We start from the raw sequence: 22930 nt of genomic DNA, 5'->3' as shown, positions 1-22930 counted from the left end.
GGCCGGAGTCCGCACCTTTGGGGGGGGGGGGGGGGGGGGTACTGTCACGCCCTGACCTTAGAGAGCCTTTTTATGTCTCTATTTGGTTTGGTCAGGGTGTGATTTGGGATGGGCATTCTATGTTCTGATTTCTATGTTTTTGTATTTCTATGTGTTGGCTGGGTATGGTTCTCAATCAGGGACAGCTGTCTATCGTTGTCTCTGATTGGGAATCATACTTAGGCAGCCTTTTTCCCTTTTGTCATTGTGGGTAGTTATCTTTGTTAGTGGCACTATAGCCCTGTAAGCTTCACGGTTGTTTATTCGTTTGTTGTTTTGTTGGCGACATTTACTACAATAAAAGGAAAATGTACGCTCACAACACTGCACTTTGGTCCACTTCTTTCGACAGCCGTGACAGCTTGCTTGGTGGTGCCCCTTGTGGTGTTGAAGACTCTGGGGCCTTTCAGAACAGGTGTATATATACTGAGTTCATGTGACACTTAAATAAAGTCCACCTGTGTGCAATCTAACTAATTATGTGACTTTTGAAGGTAATTGGTTGCACGAGATCTTATTTAGGGGCTTCATAGCGAAGGGGGTGAATACATATGCACGCACCTCTTTTCCGTTTATTTATTTTGGAATATTTTTTAAAAAGTCATTTTTTTCATTTCACTAATTTCTGTATATCCATTACATGAACTCCAAATAAAAATCTATTTAAATTACATTATTTTAATTCCAGGTTGTAAAGCAACAAAATTGAAAAAATGCCAAGGGGGATGGATACTTTTGCAAGGCACTGTATCTATATAAGGTCCCACAGTTGATAGTGCATGTCAAAGCAAAAACCAAGCCATGGGGTCGAAGGAATTGTCTGTCTGAGACAGGATTGTGTCAAGGCACAGATCTGAGGAAGCTTACCAAAAAATGTCTGCAGCATTGAAGGTCCCCAAGAACACGGTGGCCTCCATCATTCTTAAATGGAGGAAGTTTGGAACCACCAAGACTCTTCCTAGAGCTGGCCGCCCGGCCAAACTGAGTAATCGGGGGAGAAGGGTCTTGGTCAGGGAGATGACCAAGAACCCGATGGTTACTCTAACAGAGCTCCAGAGTTCCTCTGTGGAGATGAGAGAACCTTCCAGAAGGACAACCATTTCTGCAGCACTCCACCAATCAGGCCTTTATGGTAGAGTGGCCAGACGAAAGCCACACCTCAGTAAAAGGCACATGACAGCCCGCTTGGAGTTTGCAAAAAGACACCTAAAGACTCCCAGATCATGATAAACAAGATTCTCTGGTCTGATGAAACCAAGATTGAACTCTTTGGCCTGAATGCCAAGTGTCAAGTGTGAAGGAAACCTGGCACCATCCATACGGTGAAGCATGGTGGTGGCAGACTCATGCTGTGGGGATGTTTTTCCAGTGGCAGGGACTGGGAGACTAGCCAGGATCAAGGCGAAGAAAACCTGCTCCAGAGCGCTCAGGACCTCGACTGGGGCGAAGGTTCACCTTCCATAGGATAACGACCCAAAGCACACAGCCAAGACAACGCAGGAGTGGCTTTGGGACAAGTCTCAATGTCCTTGAGTGGCCCAGCCAGAGCCCCAACTTGAACCTGATCGAACATCTCTGGAGAGACCTGAAAATAGCTGTGCAGCAACGCTCCCCATCCAACCTGACAGAGCTTGAGAGGATCTGCAGAGAAGAATGGGAGAAACTCCCCAAATAAAGGTGTGCCAAGCTTGTAGCGTCATAGCCAAGAAGACTCGAGCCTGTAATCGCTGCAAATGCTGTTTCAACAAAGTACTGAATATTGGGTCTAAATACTTATGTAAATGTGATATTTCAGTTAAAAAATAATTATACATTTGCAAAAATGTCTACAAACTTGTTTTTGCTTTGTCATTATTGGGTATTTTAGATTAGATTGATGAGGGGGAAAAAAACGATGTATTACATTTTAGAATAAGGCTGTAACTGTAGGAGCGAAACTCATGCCAATGATTGTATTTCCAATATTCGGACTGACCACTTTGAAGTGTTGAGACAGAAAAACATATATAACGAATAAGACATATGTGAGCAAAATATCTGCTGAGCTCAGATAAATGGACAGAGCTAGATAAACATAGTTGACCATTAGACTACAGTAAAAACATAATGTCAGCAGAAAAGACATATGGAATTCATCACCAGACATGTAGAAATTGCATGTCAGCAGGAAAGGTACGTATATGAAGCTGAAAACCAAACACGTACAAACAGGATGTCAGCAGAAAATGTAACAAAGAAACCATGGTTGTACTGATCTAGGATCATCGGAAAATAACTAATACTGGAATCATATGTATGCAATAAATTTATGCTTTTTTGTATCACAACCAGGACCCCACCACCAGACTGGAAGATAATGGTGGCGCAAGGCCAAGGGGAGTTACTCATATACATACAAGGGAGTGACTATATAATATGTTATGTAAAGAAGGAAAACTAGACAGAGCTCTGTGATGGGAAGGGGGGTTGTTCCATGGAATTGCTTGGCTCTGTTACTTTGTAATGAAGTCTAATTGAATTTACAAGTTCCGGTATCTGTGAAATATTTTGAGTCAATATTCCACAATATAAACTAACAAAATGTGGAAAAAGTCAAAGGGTCTGAATACTTTCCGAAGGCACTGTATATAGACTATACTACCTTACAGGACATTTACTATACACTTTCTTTTTACAGTAACTGTATACATTTTACAGTAATATCTCTTTCATACACATACCAAAATCCCACTAATTTACCATGCCTGCATTTTTATACCAGCTTTTAGTTTTTCTAACCAGGTTTCCTGCTAACATTTTTATGCGAGTAAAGTACATGTTGGATAAAAAAATGTCAAGACAGGCTTGATGGAAACAACTAATTTGTCGGTAAACTTTCCAAATGTCGACAATACAAAATACTCTAGACAAGATGGGATCGTTGTTTGTCAAATTAATTATGCGGGAAAATGGCAGTGGAAACTCTTATGTGCAAATATTGATATAATAACCATCATATGAAAGTAAACGGAGTCACGTGATGACATGGTGTGTGGTCCTCCTCCTACGACTCAGAAAAACATGTAGTTTATTAGGCTACAGATGAAATAAGTTATGATGAACTTTACAGGGTGGTGAAAGTGTACGGTGATGAGCTTGATGTTCCTTTACAATAAATATCGAGGGTCTTATTCTGGTGACATGATGATCGATGCTTGGCTGCCGTTCGACAAACAAAACTGATCTGGCTCTTTTGTCAATAAGAATCTCATCATGTAGGCACTGTATCTGCGATAGAGCGTACATGCCAATACCTGAGTGGGTACATTCGTTATATAACTCAACACGTTTAGTGACAAAACCAGCAGTAGAGTTGAAAATGCAATGGATTTTTTTTTAACTTGTATGTTTTATTCTGTACATGGTAATTTAACTACAAAAGTAAATTGTATGTGCACTCCATCCTAACGCACAGACTTTTATCAGCAACAAGTCAATTTAATGGAAACATGTCTGGTGGGAAAATGTGCATATTTTTTTAACGTGCATTTTAGAATATTCACGTCTGTCGCCAGTTGAATGGAAACCTAGCTTATGAAAGGTGTAGAGAGCATGGAAAATAAAAACCACCTAAAGACCTAGTCATGGTTCCTGCATTTTCACAGACCCTGTAAACAAAATACAGGAATGAATCTGTGTGAATGTTTCTCTTTGCTTTTTTGCAGGTAAATGAATTAACACTTCATTGTTTAACCGCTCCCTAATTTGAAATGCAAACAGCCCCCATGGTTTAAAAACACTCTCCACCCCTCTGATTTTGCCAGTTACCCACTGATATGTATAACGGGGTATACCTGCAAGAAAGTGGTAAATAAATGCTTGGTGCGGTTAGCTCGGCCGCATCTTTCGTCTCATTTCAGGTCTCCGTGTCTTTCAGCCAGGGACATGTAGCACTCCTTCAGGCTGTCCACAAACACCTTCAGTTCATACTGTCTCCGTCTCCTTTTCATGGCCTTTGTGCTCCTGCATCTCTCCTTTCTCTCTCGTCCCTGCTGTTTCCCACCGTCCAACCTCTCCCCTCCCTCCGTGGTCCCTCTGTTCTCCTCCGTCCTCTCTTTCTCCTCCACCGTTTCTCCTCCTGGCTTCTTCTTCTTTCTCCTCTGATGCTGATGGGTTGTGTGCTGTTCTTGTGAACTCCTCTGGGCGTTGAGAAACCAGAACATTGACAACACAATAATAATATGGTCAATCAATATGAATGATCAGGAATAATACAGTGATTAGATGTAAGAAGAGAATCTCAACATGCATAAGAAAGACATTCTGTAAGTGTAGTTGGTTTAATGGTTGGTAACGTTAGTTCTACTAATGAATGGATCTCACCTGTTTTCTAGGACAGTAGCGGCCCAGTGAGCACAGGATTTCTCTCTTGAGCCTCTCTAGCTTAAAGAGCCTAATGAGTCTGGTATGTCTACACATCATGTTGTAAATAAACTGGCTCTCCTACAAAAACAATGTGACCAGAGCAATGATTTAGATGGAAGGAAGTCAAGAGTAGATTTTTCGAAGAAACGGTGGATTGTTCAGAATATTGTAAATACTCACGTTATCCTTCTCACATTCAGGCATTTCCTCTCTGCAGCTTTTATTAGACACTTTTAATTCAGTGATGTTGTTCTCCTAGGAGTGAGAGCAGAGATCTCAGTTTAACACAGTTTAAAATCCATAAACTCTATTGATATCTCAATGGCAACATGAAAACGCATTGTCCATCGTGTTACTTACAAGGTTCTGAAGGAGCAGGGAGATGACAGACTCGTAGTCCTCAGCGATCTCTCTCATAGTCCGGTTGCTGTCACAAGACAACACCAGAGGTAGCAGCATGAGAGAAAAGACAGAGGTGCCAAGAAGATGCTGTGTGTGTGTGTGTGGGTGTGAGAGAGAGAGAGACATACAGAGAGAGAGAGAGAGAGAGAGAGGGAGACAAAGAGAGAGAGAGACAGAGAGACAGAAAGGTGTACAAAAATCAGTCTTGTAGCATTATTCACACCAGTTAAAATAAGACGTTTTTGTCTTGATCTATTCATACTTTACCGATCCAGGTGAGTGCCATTGAGTTCTTTTTTTTTTTTTTTACAAGGGATCTCTGGTCTGGCAGTAGCCTAGCCTACTGTGGGACTACAGACGGATGGTCACATGTTTTCTGAATTCATGTTTTCTGAATTATAAAAAAAATATGCCAAAACACCTTTGTTTGCTTACACAAAAGCCTAGACTAGAGCATAATAATGCTAGGCTATTTTGTCAGGACTGCTTTCAACAATATCAGCGTTCTCTGGAAAATAATGAACTCTGTGGAATGTGTGTTCCACGACGAACTAGCGGAGTGGAACTGACCTTCCACAGTGTTAAAATTATTTTCCAGAGAATGTATAGAGCCATGAGTTGATTATCCCTTTTATACCATGGCTATAATTTAACACATTTGCCACAAAAAAATGTGTTCATTTGCCAGTTTACATTTTTCAACATCCACTGAAGTAGCTAGCAAGTTTACTAGATAGCTACAGTAGTTGCAGTTGGTAACCAAACAGACTTGCTAGTTAAGCTAACCAAACAGTCCTAGCTTGCTATTATGAAAATCGAATTCAACAATACTAATACTGTTTTCAAATCGACTTCTGCTTTCAAAATCTGCTCAAACAAAACATGTAAAAATTAACTAAAGCCATTGAATTATACCGTGCAAATATACCGTGATTTTATAGGAAATTATACAATCGGTTGGTCTAATCCTGAATGCTGATTGGTTAAAACCGCATTCCAGCCGGTGTCTATTCCACAAGTTACCACCGGCTAAATCTATGACGCTAAAATGCCTATTTACTCTGTTCCATCTGACTGCGCAATCCCCTGTCTCATCAGCCCATTTAGTTTTTAACAGTGGAGATTTGTATAAACCTTGTTGTCTGTCTCTCTGACATTTGCAATATTGTTTTAATATTCAAATTCGATCTCCAGCTGTTGCATAGTAATGAACGTGTCGGGAGTCAGGATGAGACAGACAGGCAGGCAGCTTTTCTCAGCCCGTCAAAATCATCAATCGGCATCATTTTTTTCGGAGGCTGCAGTCTTTCCAGCTTCAGTTTGAAGTGATTGTGTTAGCTGTGTTGTTGGCTAGCTCCTCTGAACAACACTGTCCTGACAAGAGAGCACATGTTCTATGCCAGGTGAAATCTCACATCATTAGCTCATTGTTATGGATGTATCCAAATAAATATCACTAGAAAACAGTTTAAACAAACGCAAATGCAGATACTTTGTTGTTATTCTGGCTGCACTGTTAGACATGACTGTAAATTAGCCATAGTTGGCTAGCTAGGCAGCAAAGGATAAGAACGTTGCCAGCCAGTCTGGCAATAGAGCATTTAGAACGAACAACTGGATTGTATCCATAGAAACAGATTAAATTGACAACAACTGGGTCGCGTCTCTGGCAACCGAACCAATAGAACGAACGACGAGCCGGCATGGGTAGTAACCCTAGATTTGTGTCAGGGACTATATCTTGTGGAAGGATGAAATAGTATGAATAAATTAATCAAAATAAAGTTTTTACTGAAAATATGTAAATCATTTACATTTGAGTAATTTAGCAGAAGCTCTTATCCATATGGCCAATATACCAAGGCCAAGGGCTGGTCTTATGCACGACGCAACGCAGAGCCTGGTATATTGGCCATATAGTATCATAAACCCCCGAGGTGCCTTATTGCTATTATAAAGTGGTAACCAACGTAATTAGAGCAGTAAAAATAAATGTTTTGTCATACCCGTGGTATATGTCAGCCAACCAGCATTGATTATATTATGGTGTTTATAATTCTGTACCTCATAACTGAACTTTGGCTAGATATGCAGTCGTCTATTGTTTCTAACCTACCATTTGTATGTAGGCTACTTGGTTCATATTCACAAAAAGGTGCCACTCCCACCACATTTACAAAAGTTGTCATAAATTGTAGTGATTCTCACTGAAACCCCTTCTGTACATTCTTAGCTATAAGGCTAAAATTCCCCGGGCTTGTTTCTCTATCAATCTCCCTGCATGGCTGGCAGACAGCAAGACATGACCTTTAAAGGCCCAGTGCAGTCAAAAAAGGGAATTACCTGTGTTTTATATATATATGTGTTTTATATGTGTTTTATATAAATATTCCTGTGTCCACATGAGGTTGGAACAATACTGTGAAATTGTGAAAATTATGATAATGCCCTTTTAGTGTAAGAGCTGTTTGAAAAGACCTGAAATGTCAGCCTGTTTGGTGGGATGGAGTTTTGGCCTGCCTGATGACATCACCAGGTGATCAATTACTTAATAGACCAATAAGAAAGAGTTCCAAATAGGGCTGGGCGATATGGCCTTACAATCATCAAAAAATTTTACACGGGCGATTCACAATATATAGATTTTGTTTCAATGTTTTCTCTAAATAAGCTTTTTTTGCACGATTAAAAAAGGTCAATACACTGCATGTAAAATTATACCTAACCTGACTATAAGCCTTCCACAACCATAAGGTAAAATAATTAAATTATCAAAATAGTTTAACCTGCTTTTTTGAATGAATCACTGATCTGGCTTTCAAGTCTGTCTATGAAAAATCTATGTTTGATAACAATTTAACCAGAACGATGCACAACGCACATCCACTAAAAACAATGACCAACTTCTTGTAGCAGGTGTTATAGAAAATGAACACAGGTCTCAAACAATCTCTCAATGTGCTAGTGAGTAGCCAGCTTATCTTTAAATATAAAGTCTAGTCAACTTGGATCTATTCTGAATAAAAATATAAAAATGCATTATGCAACAATTTAAAAGATTTTACTGAGTTACATTTCATATAAGGAAATCAGTCAATTGAAATAAATTCATTAGGCCTGATTCTATGAATTTCACATGACAGGGAATACAGATATGCATCTGTTGGTCACAGATACCTCAGAAAAAAAGGTAGTGGCGTGGATCAGAAAACCAGTCAGTATCTGGTGTGACCACCATTTGCCTCATGCAGCGCAACACATCTCCTTCATATAGTTGATCAGGCTGTTGATTGTGGCCTGTGGAATGTTGTCCCACTCCTCATCAATGGCTGTGTGAATTTGCTGGATATTGGCTGGAACTGGAACACGCTGTCATACACATCGATCCAGAGTACCCCAAACATGCTCAATGGGTGACATGTCTGGTGAGTATACAGGCCATGGAAGAAGTGCGACATGTTCAGCTTCCAGGAACTGTGTACAGATATTTGTGACATGGGGCCGTACATTATCATGCTGAAACATGAGATGATGGAGGAAGATGAATGGCACGACAATGGGCCTCAGGATCTCGTCCCGGTTTCTCTGACCATTTAAATTGCCATCGATGAAATGCAATTGTGTTCATTGTCTGTAGCTTACGCCTGCCCATACCATAACCCCACTGCCACCATGGGGCACTGTTTTCACAACGTTGACATCAGCAAACCGCTCACCCACACGACGCCATACACGTGGTCGATTGGCTATGTGGCCGATTGGACATACTGCCAAATTCTCTGAAGTGACTTTGGAGGTGGCTTATTGTAGAGAAATGAACATTAAATTCTCTGGCAACATCTCTGGTGGACATTCCTGCAGTCAGCATGCCAGTTGCACACTCCCTCAAAACTTGAAACTTGAATCTGTGGCATTGTGTTGTGTGACAAAACTGCACATTTTAGAGTGGCCTTTAATTTTCCCAAGATGCTTATTTCACAGAATGAGAACAAGTTGCAAATTCCTGACATAAGTGAGTCTTTGTATGCTCATTGCACATTTCTAAATCACAGACTAGACATCTGGCACATGACAGTCTGTGGCTAAAATGCTGCTAGCGGTACCGCAGTGCCGCGCGCGACAGAAACTGAGCCTTAATCTTCCACAATCATCTTCATTAATACTCTTGTTTTTGTACGGTCTGCCCTGTTCTACATTTTGGGAGTTGAGATATAAAAAGGGTATTGCTAGAAAGGTTGTGTTCTCATCTATTATAGTAACATTTTGTCTAAATATTTACACCTACCATATGACCGATTCTGTAGAACCAAACCTTAAATGCAAATAGCGAGTTCCAACTGCTTGTTGTCTGTCAGAGAGGAAGAAGCTATCTTTCGCTGTTGTTGTTGTGTGTGAGTGGGAAGGTGCACAGGGCACACAGTACAGAAGGAGGAGGGGCTTGGTGTCTGTGGAGTGGGAAGGTGCACAGGGCACACAGTACAGAAGGGGGAGGGGCTTGGTGTCTGTGGAGTGGGAAGGTGCACAGGGCACACAGTACAGAAGGAGGAGGGGCTTGGTGTCTGTGGAGTGGGAAGGTGCACAGGGCACACAGTACAGAAGGAGGAGGGGCTTGGTGTCTGTGGAGTGGGAAGGTGCACAGGGCACACAGTACAGAAGGAGGAGGGGCTTGGTGTCTGTGGAGTGGGAAGGTGCACAGGGCACACAGTACAGAAGGAGGAGGGGCTTGGTGTCTGTGTGAGTGGGAAGGTGCACAGGGCACACAGTACAGAAGGAGGAGGGGCTTGGTGTCTGTGGAGTGGGAAGGTGCACATGGCACACAGTAGAGAAGGAGGAGGGGCTTGGTGTCTGTGGAGTGGGAAGGTGCACATGGCACACAGTAGAGAAGGAGGAGGGGCTTGGTGTCTGTGGAGTGGGAAGGTGCACAGGGCACACAGTACAGAAGGAGGAGGGGCTTGGTGTCTGTGGAGTGGGAAGATGCACAGGGCACACAGTAGAGAAGGAGGAGGGGCTTGGTGTCTGTGGAGTGGGAAGGTGCACACAGTACAGAAGGAGGAGGGGCTTGGTGTCTGTGGAGTGGGAAGATGCACAGGGCACACAGCACAGAAGGAGGAGGGGCTTGGTTTCTGTGTGAGTGGGAAGGTGCACAGGGCACACAGTACAGAAGGAGGAGGGGCTTGGTGTCTGTGGAGTGGGAAGGTGCACAGTGCACACAGTACAGAAGGAGGAGGGGCTTGGTGTCTGTGGAGTGGGAAGGTGCACAGGGCACACAGTACAGAAGGAGGAGGGGCTTGGTGTCTGTGGAGTGGGAAGGTGCACAGTGCACACAGTACAGAAGGAGGAGGGGCTTGGTGTTTGTGGAGTGGGAAGGTGCACAGGGCACACAGTACAGGAGGAGGGGCTTGGTGTCTGTGGAGTGGGAAGGTGCACAGGGCACACAGTACAGAAGGAGGAGGGGCTTGGTGTCTGTGGAGTGGGAAGGTGCACACAGTACAGAAGGAGGAGGGGCTTGGTGTCTGTGGAGTGGGAAGGTGCACCGTGCACACAGCACAGGAGGAGGAGGGGCTTGGTGTCTGTGGAGTGGGAAGGTGCACATGGCACACAGTAGAGAAGGAGGAGGGGCTTGGTGTATGTGGAGTGGGAAGGTACACAGTGCACACAGTACAGAAGGAGGAGGGGCTTGGTGTCTGTGGAGTGGGAAGGTGCACATGGCACACAGTAGAGAAGGAGGAGGGGCTTGGTGTCTGTGGAGTGGGAAGGTGCACAGGGCACACAGTACAGAAGGAGGAGGGGCTTGGTGTCTGTGGAGTGGGAAGGTGCACAGGGCACACAGTACAGAAGGAGGAGGGGCTTGGTGTCTGTGGAGTGGGAAGGTGCACAGTGCACACAGTACAGAAGGAGGAGGGGCTTGGTGTCTGTGGAGTGGGAAGGTGTGCAGGGCACACAGTACAGAAGGAGGAGGGGCTTGGTGTCTGTGGAGTGGGAAGGTGCACAGGGCACACAGTACAGAAGGAGGAGGGGCTTGGTGTCTGTGGAGTGGGAAGGTGCACAGGGCACACAGTACAGAAGGAGCAAAGGAGACAAGACGAAGAACAACAAAAAACGCTAATAAAAAATAAAAAACCTGCGATAAAGGCATTTGGAACATCGTGCTAAAATATTAATTTGAATTAATTAGATATCGCCCAGCCCTAGTTCCAAACCGCTCTGCCAATAACAGCAATGGTTTTCAGTTTCCCACTTCTAGCTTGAGAAATTGCTCTTAGCTAAGAAGTAATTTTTGTTCTGTTTTGACCATTTTACAATTACAGTAAGGCACATTCTTGTTACCCAGAAATAATTTGATATTGAGATAAAAACAGCTGCATTGGACCTTTAACTGACTCCAATAGCTTTCACTCTCCATCCTGTGGATTACAGAAAGCACTGCAGTAGCCTTGTGGACTCGCTAACTAGGGGCGAGATAATGTCCCAATTATCTCCATCCTCCAAATGTGTGCACTTGTTCCCTTCACTTCTCTGATTTGAAAGGAAATGACTGGTATAAGAAATATGGTGGAAACTCCCACTATCCCATGCCTCCGATCCACCAGTGCTTCTCGATTTGTGGAAAGTAGGCTAGTGCACAAGGGTAGACCTACACTTCAGGCTAAAGGAGATATTTTTGGGAGGCACACAGTTTCCATCCGCTAGCACCTCCCCTGTCAGATAAGCATAGCAACGGGAAGTACGGGTGCTGAGGTGTTGCTCAGAAATAAATAAATAACAAATCCCCACCAAAATAGTGCACCAGGTCTATATTACTCCTGTATGAGCGGAGAAAAATACATTTTGGCTTGCCTGTTTTGCATTTGATTTCGGCATTAATACGCATCACATATCAGTTTGCAAACAATGTTAAAACAAATTGAGTTAATAAAACCGCATACAAACATGGTCTCTTTTTTGCAGCTCCAAAATGCAGGTGTTTCAGCTCAGTGCTTTCTGTGGTGGTGGGTCAGCAAGCGGAAAATGTGGAGCGTAGGGGTTGGTAATGTTTTCTAGCTGCGCCGTGATTGGCTCAGTGTTTTGCCACTTACGGGGACACTACGTTACCGCCAAGTTTAAGGGTAGAGCTCGAAAATTCAAGCTCATTGCGTGCTGCCATAAAGTTACATTAGAAGTGCCCATCCAAGAAGACTCAAGGTCATTGGCCACAGATAAAATTATGTCAAATCACATCTACTGTAGCTTTGATTGGACTACTTTCAAATTCTTAGCTAACAGTCATCATCATGAATCAAGTTGACAATCTACTGGCAAATCCTTTTTAATCCTTGTCATATGAAGACAAAAATAATGAAGAGAAATTTTAGATAAAACATATCGGTGCTCATTGGCCATTGGACATAAACATTACACAACAAGTTGGAAATCGCAAATTCAACAATGAGTGGATTGGAAGGAATAATTGGCTAACTGCAAGCATTGCAAAGCAATCACTAACCTGCTATTCAGTGGAGTGGCTGTGTGGTCCCAAGTCTGGGATTAAGGGTCTCTTTTCCAAGCATAATTATAATGATAAACGTTCAACATTGGCCATGCTGATTTGTGCCACGCTCAAAACAACTTAACTCGGAACTGCGAAATCTGACTTCATTGAGTTCAAGACAACTGGGAATTGGGGAAGTAATATGTTTTGAACGGTCATCCAACTCGGAATTGTACATCTGGAACTCGGGCTTCTTTCTAGAGCTATGACCTGAAGATCACTGATGTCATCATGATTCGACCTTGTTTTTTCCCGAGCTCCCAGTTGTCTTGAAAGCACCATAAATCCAAAGAAGGATGTGGCCCAGAAGTTAATTGACAGCATGCCAGGGCAGATTGCAGAGGTCTTGAAAAAGAAGGGTCAACACTGCAAATATTGACTCTTTGCATCAACTTCATGTAATTGTCAATAAAAGCCTTTGACACTTATGAAATGCTTGTAATTATACTTCAGTATTCCATAGTAACATTTGACAAAAATATCTAAAGACACTGAAGCAGCAAACTTTGTGGAAACTAATATTTGTGTCATTCTCAAAACTTTTGGCCACAATGTGATATATATATATATATATATATATATATATATATATGTATACAGTGGGGAGAACAAGTATTTGATAACCTGCAAAATCGGCAGTGTTTCCTACTTACAAAGCATGTAGAGGTCTGTAATTTTTATCATAGGTACACTTCAACTGTGAGAGACGGAATCTAAAAAAAAAAAAATTAATCCAGAAAATCACATTGTATGATTTTTTTTTGTATGTACAGTTGAAGTCGGAAGTTTACATTCACCTTAGCCAAATACATTTAAACTCAATTTTTCACAATTCCTTTAATCCTCGTAAAAATTCCCTGTTTTAGGCCAGTTAGGATCACCACTTTATTTTAAGAATGTGAAATGTCAGAATAATAGTAGAGAGAAATATTTCAGCTTTTTATTTTTTCATCACATTCCCAGTGGGTCAGAAGTTTACATACACTCAATTAGTATTTGGTAGCATTGCCTTTAAATTGTTACCTCCCTCATGATGCCATCTACTTTGTAAAGTGCACCAGTCTCTCCTGCAGCAAAGCACCCCCACAACATGATGCTGTCACCCCCGTGCTTCACGGTTGGGATGGTGTTCTTCGGCTTGCAAGCATCCCCCTTTTTCAAACATAATGATGGTCATTATGGCCAAACAGTTCTATTTTTGTTTCATCAGACCAGAGGACATTTCTTCCAAAAGTTCGATCTTTGTCCCCATGTGCAGTTGCAAACCGTAGTCTGGCTTTTTTTATGGCTGTTTTGGAGCAGTGGCTTCTTCCTTGCTGAGCAGCCGTTCAGGTTATGTCAATATAGGACTCGTTTTACTGTGGATATAGAAACTTTTGTACCTGTTTCCTCCAGCATCTTCACAAGGTCCTTTGCTGTTGTTCTGGGATTGATTTGCACTTTTCGCACCAAAGTACGTTCATCTCTAGAAGACAGAACGCGTCTCCTTCCTGAGCGGTATGACGGCTGTATGGTCCCATGGTGTTCATACTTGCATACTATTGCTTGTACAGATGAATGTGGCAGCTTCAGGCGTTTGGAACTTCCTCCCAAGGATGAAACATGTGCTCAGTGTGAACCTGCTTTCATCTGTGAAGAGCACAGGGCGCCAGTGGCGAATTTGGCAATCTTGGTGTTCTCTGGCAAATGCCAAACGTCCTGCACGGTGTTGGGCTGTAAGCACAACCCCCACCTATGGACGTCGGGCCCTCATACCACCCTCATGGAGTCTGTTTCTGACCGTTTGAGCAGACACATGCACATTTGTGGCCTGCTGGAGGTCATTTTGCAGGGCTCTGGCAGTGCTCCTCCTTGCACAAAGGCGGAGGTAGCGGTCCTGCTGCTGGGTTGTTGCCCTCCTACGGCCTCCTCCACGTCTCCTGATGTACTGGCCTGTCTCCTGGTAACGCCTCCATGCTCTGGACACTACGCTGACAGACACAGCAAACCTTCTTGCCACAGCTCGCATTGATGTGCCATCCTGGATGAGCTGCACTACCTGAGCCACTTGTGTGGGTTGTAGACTTCGTTTCATGCTACCACTAGAGTGAAAGCACCGCCAGCATTCCAAAGTGACCAAAACATCAGCCAGGAAGTATAGGAACTGAGAAGTGGTCTGTGGTCACCACCTGCAGAACCACTCCTTTATTGGGGGATGTCTTGCTAATTGCCTATAATTTCCACCTTTTGTCTATTCCTTTTGCACAACAGCATGTGAAATTTATTGTCAATCAGTGTTGCTTCCTAAGTGGACAGTTTGATTTCACAGAAGTGTGATTGACTTGGAGTTACATTGTGTTGTTTAAGTGTTCCCTTTATTTTTTTGAGCAGTGTATATACACACAGTACCAGTCAAAGGTTTGGACACCTATTCATTGCAGGGTCATTCTTTATTTTTACTATTTTATACATTGTAGAATAATAGTGAAGACATCAAAACTATGAAATAACACATGGAATCATGTAGTAAACAAAAAAGTGTTAAACAAATCTAAATATATTTTATATATATCTGAGATTCTTCAAAGTAGCCACCCTTTTTGAAGGGGTGTCCACATACTTTTGTATATTCTTTCATTAAAAAAAAAAAAGATATAGACTGATAGCTTTGATTTGACACCCACTTTACCATGCTTCTATGAACTTCACTTGTTGGTGTTCATGGGTCCTTTTACATGGAAATGTCCCTCACAAGCTAGATTTCTATCTCCAGAGACCACCAAAGAAAAAGATTGGATCTTTTTTTCCCCCACAGTATTAACTCTTTTCCTTTCCAGCACAAACTGAATAGATTCAATCAGAATGTCAAAGACCATGTTTACATACATGCCAATATCCTGTTATTATTCGGGATACTAAACATCATATCCCATTTACAATAACCCGAAAAAGCTTGTATACCGGTAATGAGAAACCCAGATAAGATGCATGGTATATACTGATCTTAGATGGGATACAGTAGCATGTAAATATCTTATCCCGTTTACTGTTGTTTTTACGGTCTGTGCAGGCTCAGTTTCGCGTATCATGGGTGTTGTGTGATGATGTTTTCATCTGACTGTCAAACAAATCACTTCAAAAAGTAGACTACCTGAGCAGTGTAATCCACCATAATAATTCCACAATAATTTATTTTGCTGATACGCCGTACTGGACCGTATAGCCTACTTGCTATTTTCACCCCTAATTTAGACAACTTTCTGCTTAATATTTCCGACATTTGGGAGGCCATTGTTTGTCAACTATAGTTAGATATATGCAGCCTCTCTTCTGTCATAACTTGTTGCCCCAGAAGACTAAATAAAGTAGTGCTCACCAGAAAAGGGGTGATAGAATGAATGCATTATTTTACTAGGCAAGTCAGTTAAGAACAAATTCCTATTTACAATGACAGCTACCGGGGAACTGCCTTGTTCAAGGGCAGACGAAAGATTTTTACCTTGTCAGCTCAGGGACTTGATCTGCCAACCTTTCTCTTACTGGCCCAACGCTCTAACCACTAGGCTACCTGACACCCCATTAGTAGTTCTAGTTAACACTAGTTATAGTTAACACATCTAGTTAACACTTTTAAATGTGTCTATTTCTTTTAGGGACGAGGGAGAAAAATGTATAAGTCACACAGTCCTTATTTTAAGTGTTTCTAAAATCCCCCATGCAAAAAATTAATGGTGGAAAAACGATTGGAAACATTTCCGTTTGACCGCTAGGTTTTATGGGTATTATGACTCATACTGTGGGACTCTATTGCCGTTTGACCGCTGTGGGGCTCTATTTGGGACCAAATATTAAACTTTTGATTACTTTAAAACACTAAGTGAATTTGTCCAAATACGTATGATATGACACCTTCAAATGGGGAAGGAGATACAGTGCTTTCATTTCTAAACGGTAAAACAGATACCTTCGAATAAAATGTGACATTCTGTACTAAACTATAGCTTCCTATAAAACACATTTGCTCTCAAATCCAAAATGCTGGAGTAGGCTATATCATCAAATTAAACGTTTTCGCTTCACTGTCCAAGTAAAAACAGATGGGAACGTATAAAATGTTTACATGGCGCGCGCATTACAGTACCATTCCTACTCCCGTCTCCCAATCCACGCGCGCCAAGCCCCAAACGCGATGTGAGTGCGTCGCTGACGCTGCGCGTGATATCACCGGAAACACCAATGCAGTCGACCTACCTGTAGCTTTGGTCCGCTCATACTCCAGCCAAGTGATAAACACGCGCGACAACACTTGACGAGAGAATCGACACTGGGAGTTTTACTTGTCAAACTCTCCTGAAATCCGCCCATTGGGACGTCCCACACTGGGGGGAGACTGGGGCAAAGTAAGGGGAGTCGATTGCAACACCTGCAACTTCTCCAATCAGAAACAAGCTAGAGTGAAGAAACCAGCATATTTGCATGAAAAATGAGTCAAATATCTCGCTATTTCCAAGTTTTTCTTATACTCTCCTGAGGCTAACGTCCAACAATTTAAAGTAGTATAATTTTGTATCACTATATGTTGGCTAAACCTTGACCTGATAGACATACGTCAATGATGTTGTCCCTTGGAAGGAACATGAGGTTTTGTCATGAGTTTCAGGCAATTTTGTATGTGTGGGTATGAGAGGGGGCATGCAGGTCTGTGTCTGTGACAGTGGAATGGCCTATTTAATTAATTAGTCATCCATCAGAGCTTGATGGCTGGGAACTGGTGCATCCTGGGAAACAGAACGTCAACGGGGTAACCATGACAACCATTGCTTGACTTGGGGCAGGAGCTCACAAGGGAGTTGCCTGGAAACCCAACATTGAATTGCACAGAATTCTACATCAGGCAGAAATGAGTTTGAATAAGGAAAGTTTCCTCGCACAACCTCTACAAGCCAGAATGTTGAATACAATAACATTTTACTGTACTTTACCAGTTGTTCATGCGGTTGGTCCTTTTGGCAGTAGACAATATATTCACAGGAAAGTATTACATCAACTTTTCAATGCGCTGGTAGTGCGTTCAAATTTATATCAACGACATAGCACCTAAATATTAACTGGTCCACCACCTAAAATGAGTACCAACATGTATTTCAGTCCAAGTGAAGCACTGATGACAACAGTCATCACATTCCAGGCTGAGGTTCCAGCATGATAACTCTTGTCCACATTTGTAGGAGTTGACATTGGCAAGGCAGATCTAATTTCATGCAATGCACCCGTTTCCTTATTAAAGTGTGCGGTATGTTGAATCTTAGGGGTGAGTCATGTAGCCTTGCTCCATTCCCTGAGCCAATAATAACAAGTTAAAGGACCTTTCTCTGGGAACTAGTACGTTACTGCCTTTCATCATAACTGTGTGTTTATCTATCACCCTGTTCAGTAAAAATCACTGCCCTTTTTCAGTAGGCGAAAGCAATATGGTGGAAAACTGACTTGGGGTCATGGTCAATTTCAATTGAAGGTAGTCAATTCAGGACTTTAATTTTAAAATGAATACGTTCTCAATCAGATGAAAACGAGAAGCTATTTATGTCAAAATTTCATTATTTCATCATCACTTCCTGAATGAACTGCCTTCAACCCCCTCAAACAGGGTTGGGGTCAATTCAGTCCATGGTATGGAAAGAAATTACATAAAAATAACAAACGGAGGGCTTGATAATCAATTGATTAGTTGAACGTGTTTGTGCTGGGCTGGAACAAAAATGTGCATCTCTTGGGAACAGAAACACTTTTCAGTCCCTGAATTGGTATGCCAATAATTTGTTGGTCACCCCTGCTACCAGATTCTCATGTCAGTGGTCATCCTCAAAAGGGAAGGAAGGCAATTGTTTGAGAGTAATCAGACATCGATCCACTTTCCCTGATGTGACAAGTCGGTGTGTAACTTAAAAGGGATTTGAAACAACTGTTGCCTTTGAGAGGATGTGGGTGTGGTGGACTACGCCTCAAATACAGCCGACAAGTTGGATAATTTCTGAGACTGAAGTCAGAATGAGGGAACCCTTGCCAGAGCTGCCGGTATGTGCATGGCAACACAACGATACATTTAGTCATTGACAGATATACCGCTCTTGTGAGTGAGATGCTTCACACATGATAAGTGTCTTAGTCCTACAGAGTAGAGGGGGATGAGGTGAGGATGTTGAGTCAAAAGCATGTCTCTAATCAGTTGGAAATGTGAGAGGTGTGTTTAAACTGTGTGTGTGAGGAGATTTCCTCATACTTCATCACCCCTCCACAGCTCCAGGAAGTCTAGAGCTAAAGTAAAGTTCCCTCCCTTCGTTTGAAACATGCCAGCATATATACACAAGCGCAGTGGTGGATTTAGGTATAGGCGACATGGGCAGACATGGGCAGCCGCCCTCTTGCCGAGGGCGGCACGGGACGCCCGCACAAAAAAAGAATAATGATAATAATACAAAAATACATTCGGAATGGTGACATTTGCGCGATCGGTTTTCTATCGCTCATTTGCATGTCACGTCCATGATATCATGTCACCGTGTGGGACTGTGGGTCAATTAACCTTGTCGGAGTGGGCGCCCTGATTCTAGTTTGTGAGCTAGGCAGGCTACTGCCTGGGAAGGTCTCCCACTCAGAAGTACGAGATGGGGAGGAGGACGGGGGTAGGTTGACCTCAGGTCTCCCCACTGGAAGCCAGAGGTAGGGGGAGCTGGGGAACCTATCAAATAGTTGTGCAATTTAGTTTGTGTGTTTCTTGTTTGAAATGCAATAGTGTACTAATCAGGGTCTCTTCTTTATAAGTGTGTTATTCTATTTGTGTATTTGTGTGATATAGGATTTGTGCCATTTAGTTTTATTTGTGTGTTTTTTGTTAGCAATAGGGTAATAGTGTAATAATTTGCTTATCTTTATATTTGTGTTTATATACTACAATTTGTTTCTATTTGTCTTTGTTACTTCTTTTTGATATTTACGAGTGGGGGTGCAAGCTAGAACCGCCACTGTACACACACACACACACACACACACACACACACACACACACACACACACACACACACACACACACACACACACACACACACACACACACACACACACACACACACTGGTTGCATTGATTTCATCATCAGATAGTTTACTGTAACATGGTATTCATTTAGATTGATATTGATCTGACTACCTATTTACCATGTCATTTCTGGTGTGTAGTGGACTGTGAAATACAGGTCTTTTTTAATCACATTGGTACTATTTTCACAAGTATGTGATGAAATTTCGAAACTACAAACTTGTATCACTTGTAACGCAGCTGGTCTTACATTCAAAACCTTTTATTGTGCGTTCATTTTGTTTGTTTGTAGACATCAGTTCACCACACAACCATTTCAACCAAAACACGATGATGAACATGATGAAATCTTCTCAATTTAGCTATTTTAAATAGCTAGCAGTTAATCAATTGGGCAAAAATATTTGGTATTACGTTACTGCATTGGTCAATGCAGTTTTAGTACTGCAGGTTAGGGTTAGGTTAGGGTTAGTAGCAGGTTAGGGTTAGGTTAGGATTCGGAGCTAGTTAGTTGAAATGTTACTGATAGTCGCGTCTACATGGGTGGACTATCCAAATAAAGTGTTTCCAAGTTTTGTACTAAGAGTTGTGAAAATGTACCACATACATGCAGCAAAGTGTAAAACAAATCTGTAAAGCGGACTGTCGCCTGAAGATAAGGAATTTCCATAGATTTCAGATTCAGAGTGTTTAATAGTCACATGTACAGGGTTGCAGGTGTGATTGCAGGGTACAGTGTTTAATAGTCACATGTACAGGGTTGGAGGTGTGATTGCAGGGTACAGTGTTTAGTAGTCACATGTACAGGGTTGGAGGTGTGATTGCAGGGTACAGTGTTTAGTAGTCACATGTACAGGGTTGCAGGTGTGATTGCAGGGTACAGTGTTTAGTAGTCACATGTACAGGGTTGCAGGTGTGATTGCAGGGTACAGTGTTTAGTAGTCACATGTACAGGGTTGCAGGTGTGAATGCAGGGTACAGTGAAAATCTTAGGCTTTGAGCTCCAACATGCAGGACTGAAAGTGAAATAGTGAAAGTGAAATAAAATAAAAAACAACAATATAAAGATAACTATATACAGTTGAAGTCGGAAGTTTACATAAACCTTAGCCAAATACATTTAAACTCAGTTTTTCACAATTCCTGACATTTAATCCGAGTAAAAGTTCTCTGTCTTAGGTCAGTTAGGATCACCACTTTATTTTAAGAATGTGAAATGTCAGAATAATAGTAGAGAGAATGATTGATTTCAGCTTTTATTTCTTTCATCACATTCCCAGTGGGTCAGAAGTTTACATGGTAGCATTGCCTTTAAATGGTTTAATTTGAGTCAAACGTTTCGGATAGCCTTTCACAAGCTTCCCACAATAAGTTGGGTGAATTTTGGCCCAATCCTCCTGACAGAGCTGGTGTAACGGAGTCAGGTTTGTAGGCCTCCTTCCTCGAACACAATTTTTCAGTTCTGCCCACAAATGTTCCATAGGATTGAGGTCAGGGCTTTGTGATGGCCACTCCAATACCTTGACTTTGTTGTCCATAAGCCATTTTGCCACAACTTTGGAAGCATGCTTGGGGTCATTGTCAATTTGGCTGACCCATTTGCTACCAAGCTTTAACTTCCTGACTGATGTGTTGAGATGTTGCTTCAATATATCGACAATTTTCCTCCCTCATGATGCCATCTATTTTGTGAAGTGCACCAGTCCCTTCTGCAGCAAAGCACCCCACAACATGATGCTGCCACCCCCCTGCTTCACGGTTGGGATGGTGTTCTTCGACTTGCAGGCCTCCCCCTTTTTCCTCCAAACATAACGATGGTCATTATGGCCAAACAGTTCTATTTTTGTTTCATCAGACCAGAGGACATTTCTCCAAAAAGTATGATCTTTATCCCCACGTGCAGTTGCAAACCGTAGTCTGGCTTTTTTATGGCGGTTTTGTAGCAGTGGCTTCTTCCTTGCTGAGCGGCCTTTCAGGTTATGTCGATATAGTACTCGTTTTACTGTGGATAAAGATACTTTTGTACCTGTTTCCTCCAGCATCTTCACAAGGTCCTTTGCTGTTGTTCTGGGATTGATTTGCACTTTTCGCACCAAAGTACGTTCATCTCTAGGAGACAGAACGCGTCTCCTTCCTGAGCGGTATGACGGCTGCGTGGTCCCATGGTGTTTATACCTGCGTACTATTGTTTGTACAGATGAACGTGGTACCTTCAGGCATTTGAAAATTGCTCCCAAGGATGAACCAGACTTGTGGAAGTCTACAATTTTTTTTCTGAGGTCTTGGCTGATTTCTTTTGATTTTCCCATGATGTCAAGCAAAGAGGCACTGAGTTTGAAGGTAGGCCTTGAAATACATCCACAGGTACACCTCCAATTGACTCAAATTATGTCAATTAGCCTATCAGAAGCTTCTAAAGCCATGACATAATTTTCTGGAATTTTCAAGCTGTTTAAAGGCACAGTCAACTTAGTGTATATAAACTTCTGACCCACTGGCATTGTGATGCAGTGAATTATAAGTGAAATAATCTGTCTGTAAACAATTGTTGGAAAAATTACTTGTGTCATGCACTAAGTAGATGTCCTAACCGACTTGCCAAAACTATAGTTTGTTAACAAGAAATTTGTGGAGTGGTTGAAAAACAAGTTTTAATGACTCCAACCTAAGTGTATGTACACTTCCGACTTCAACTGTATATCATAACAACTGTAGCAGTGATGAATTAATAAATGTCCATTGGGTTGGAGGCAGAGTTAAGACTGAGGGGGAGGGTAATTGAAGCGGGGAGAACAGAGCATGGCTTGGGCGGCTGGGGTCCCTGATTATCTTCTTGGCCTTCCTGTATGGCAGGCAGTGTGCACCAAATGGTGCGTTCGGCTGCACATAGCACCCTGAAGAGCCTTGTGGTCCGTGGCAGTGGAGTTCCCGTAACATGTTGTGTTGCAGCCCGACAGTATGCTCTCGATGGTGCTCCTGTAGAACACTGAGGGCCCTCGGGGACAGGACACATTAATTCAGCATCCTGAGGTTGAAGAGTTGCTGTCATGGGTTCTTCGCTACAGTGTCCATGTGGTTAGAACATTTCAGCTTCTCTGAGATGTGTATACCACAGCCTCGTTGATGAGGAAGGGGGCGTGTCCAGCCTGGTTCCTCCTGAAGTCGACAATCAGCTCCTTTGTTTTGCTAACGTTGAGGGAGAGGTTATTTACCTGGCAGCACGCCGTCAGAGTGCCTACCTCCTCCATGTAGGCTGTCTCATCGTTGTTGGTAATCAGTCCTACTACTGTCGTGTCGTCAGCGAACTTGATGATGCAGCTGAAACTGTATGAGGCCACGCAGTTGTGGGTATACAGGGAGTACAGGAGGGGACTGAGGACGCACCCTTGTGGACCGTGTTGAGGATCAGTGTCGAGGCGGTAATGTTGTCTACCTTCATCACCTGGTGGCGGCCCGTCAGGAAGTCCAGGACCCAGTTGCATAGG

The 22930-nt window shown here is 42.5% G+C and overlaps 1 protein-coding gene across 1 annotated transcript in view; it reads right to left on the bottom strand.

The window, feature by feature from the left end:
• Nucleotides 1-3921: 3921 nt before the first annotated feature.
• The window catches only part of LOC120050446, a 34496-nt gene continuing 15487 nt past the window's right edge, over nt 3922-22930 (bottom strand). Inside the window, exons 2-5 of the mRNA XM_038997034.1 lie at nt 4804-4932; nt 4624-4698; nt 4402-4521; nt 3922-4217 (exon numbers count right to left, since the gene is read on the bottom strand). Of these exons, the coding sequence (XP_038852962.1) occupies nt 3930-4217; nt 4402-4521; nt 4624-4698; nt 4804-4932 (612 nt within the window). The 3' untranslated portion in view covers nt 3922-3929. The remainder of the gene's footprint in view (nt 4218-4401; nt 4522-4623; nt 4699-4803; nt 4933-22930) is intronic.

The sequence above is a fragment of the Salvelinus namaycush genome, chromosome 7 (genome assembly GCF_016432855.1).
Source record: "Salvelinus namaycush isolate Seneca chromosome 7, SaNama_1.0, whole genome shotgun sequence".
NCBI lineage: Eukaryota > Metazoa > Chordata > Actinopteri > Salmoniformes > Salmonidae > Salvelinus > Salvelinus namaycush.
Note: the sequence above shows the minus strand (reverse complement) of the source record. Positions and strands in the feature narration are given on the sequence as shown.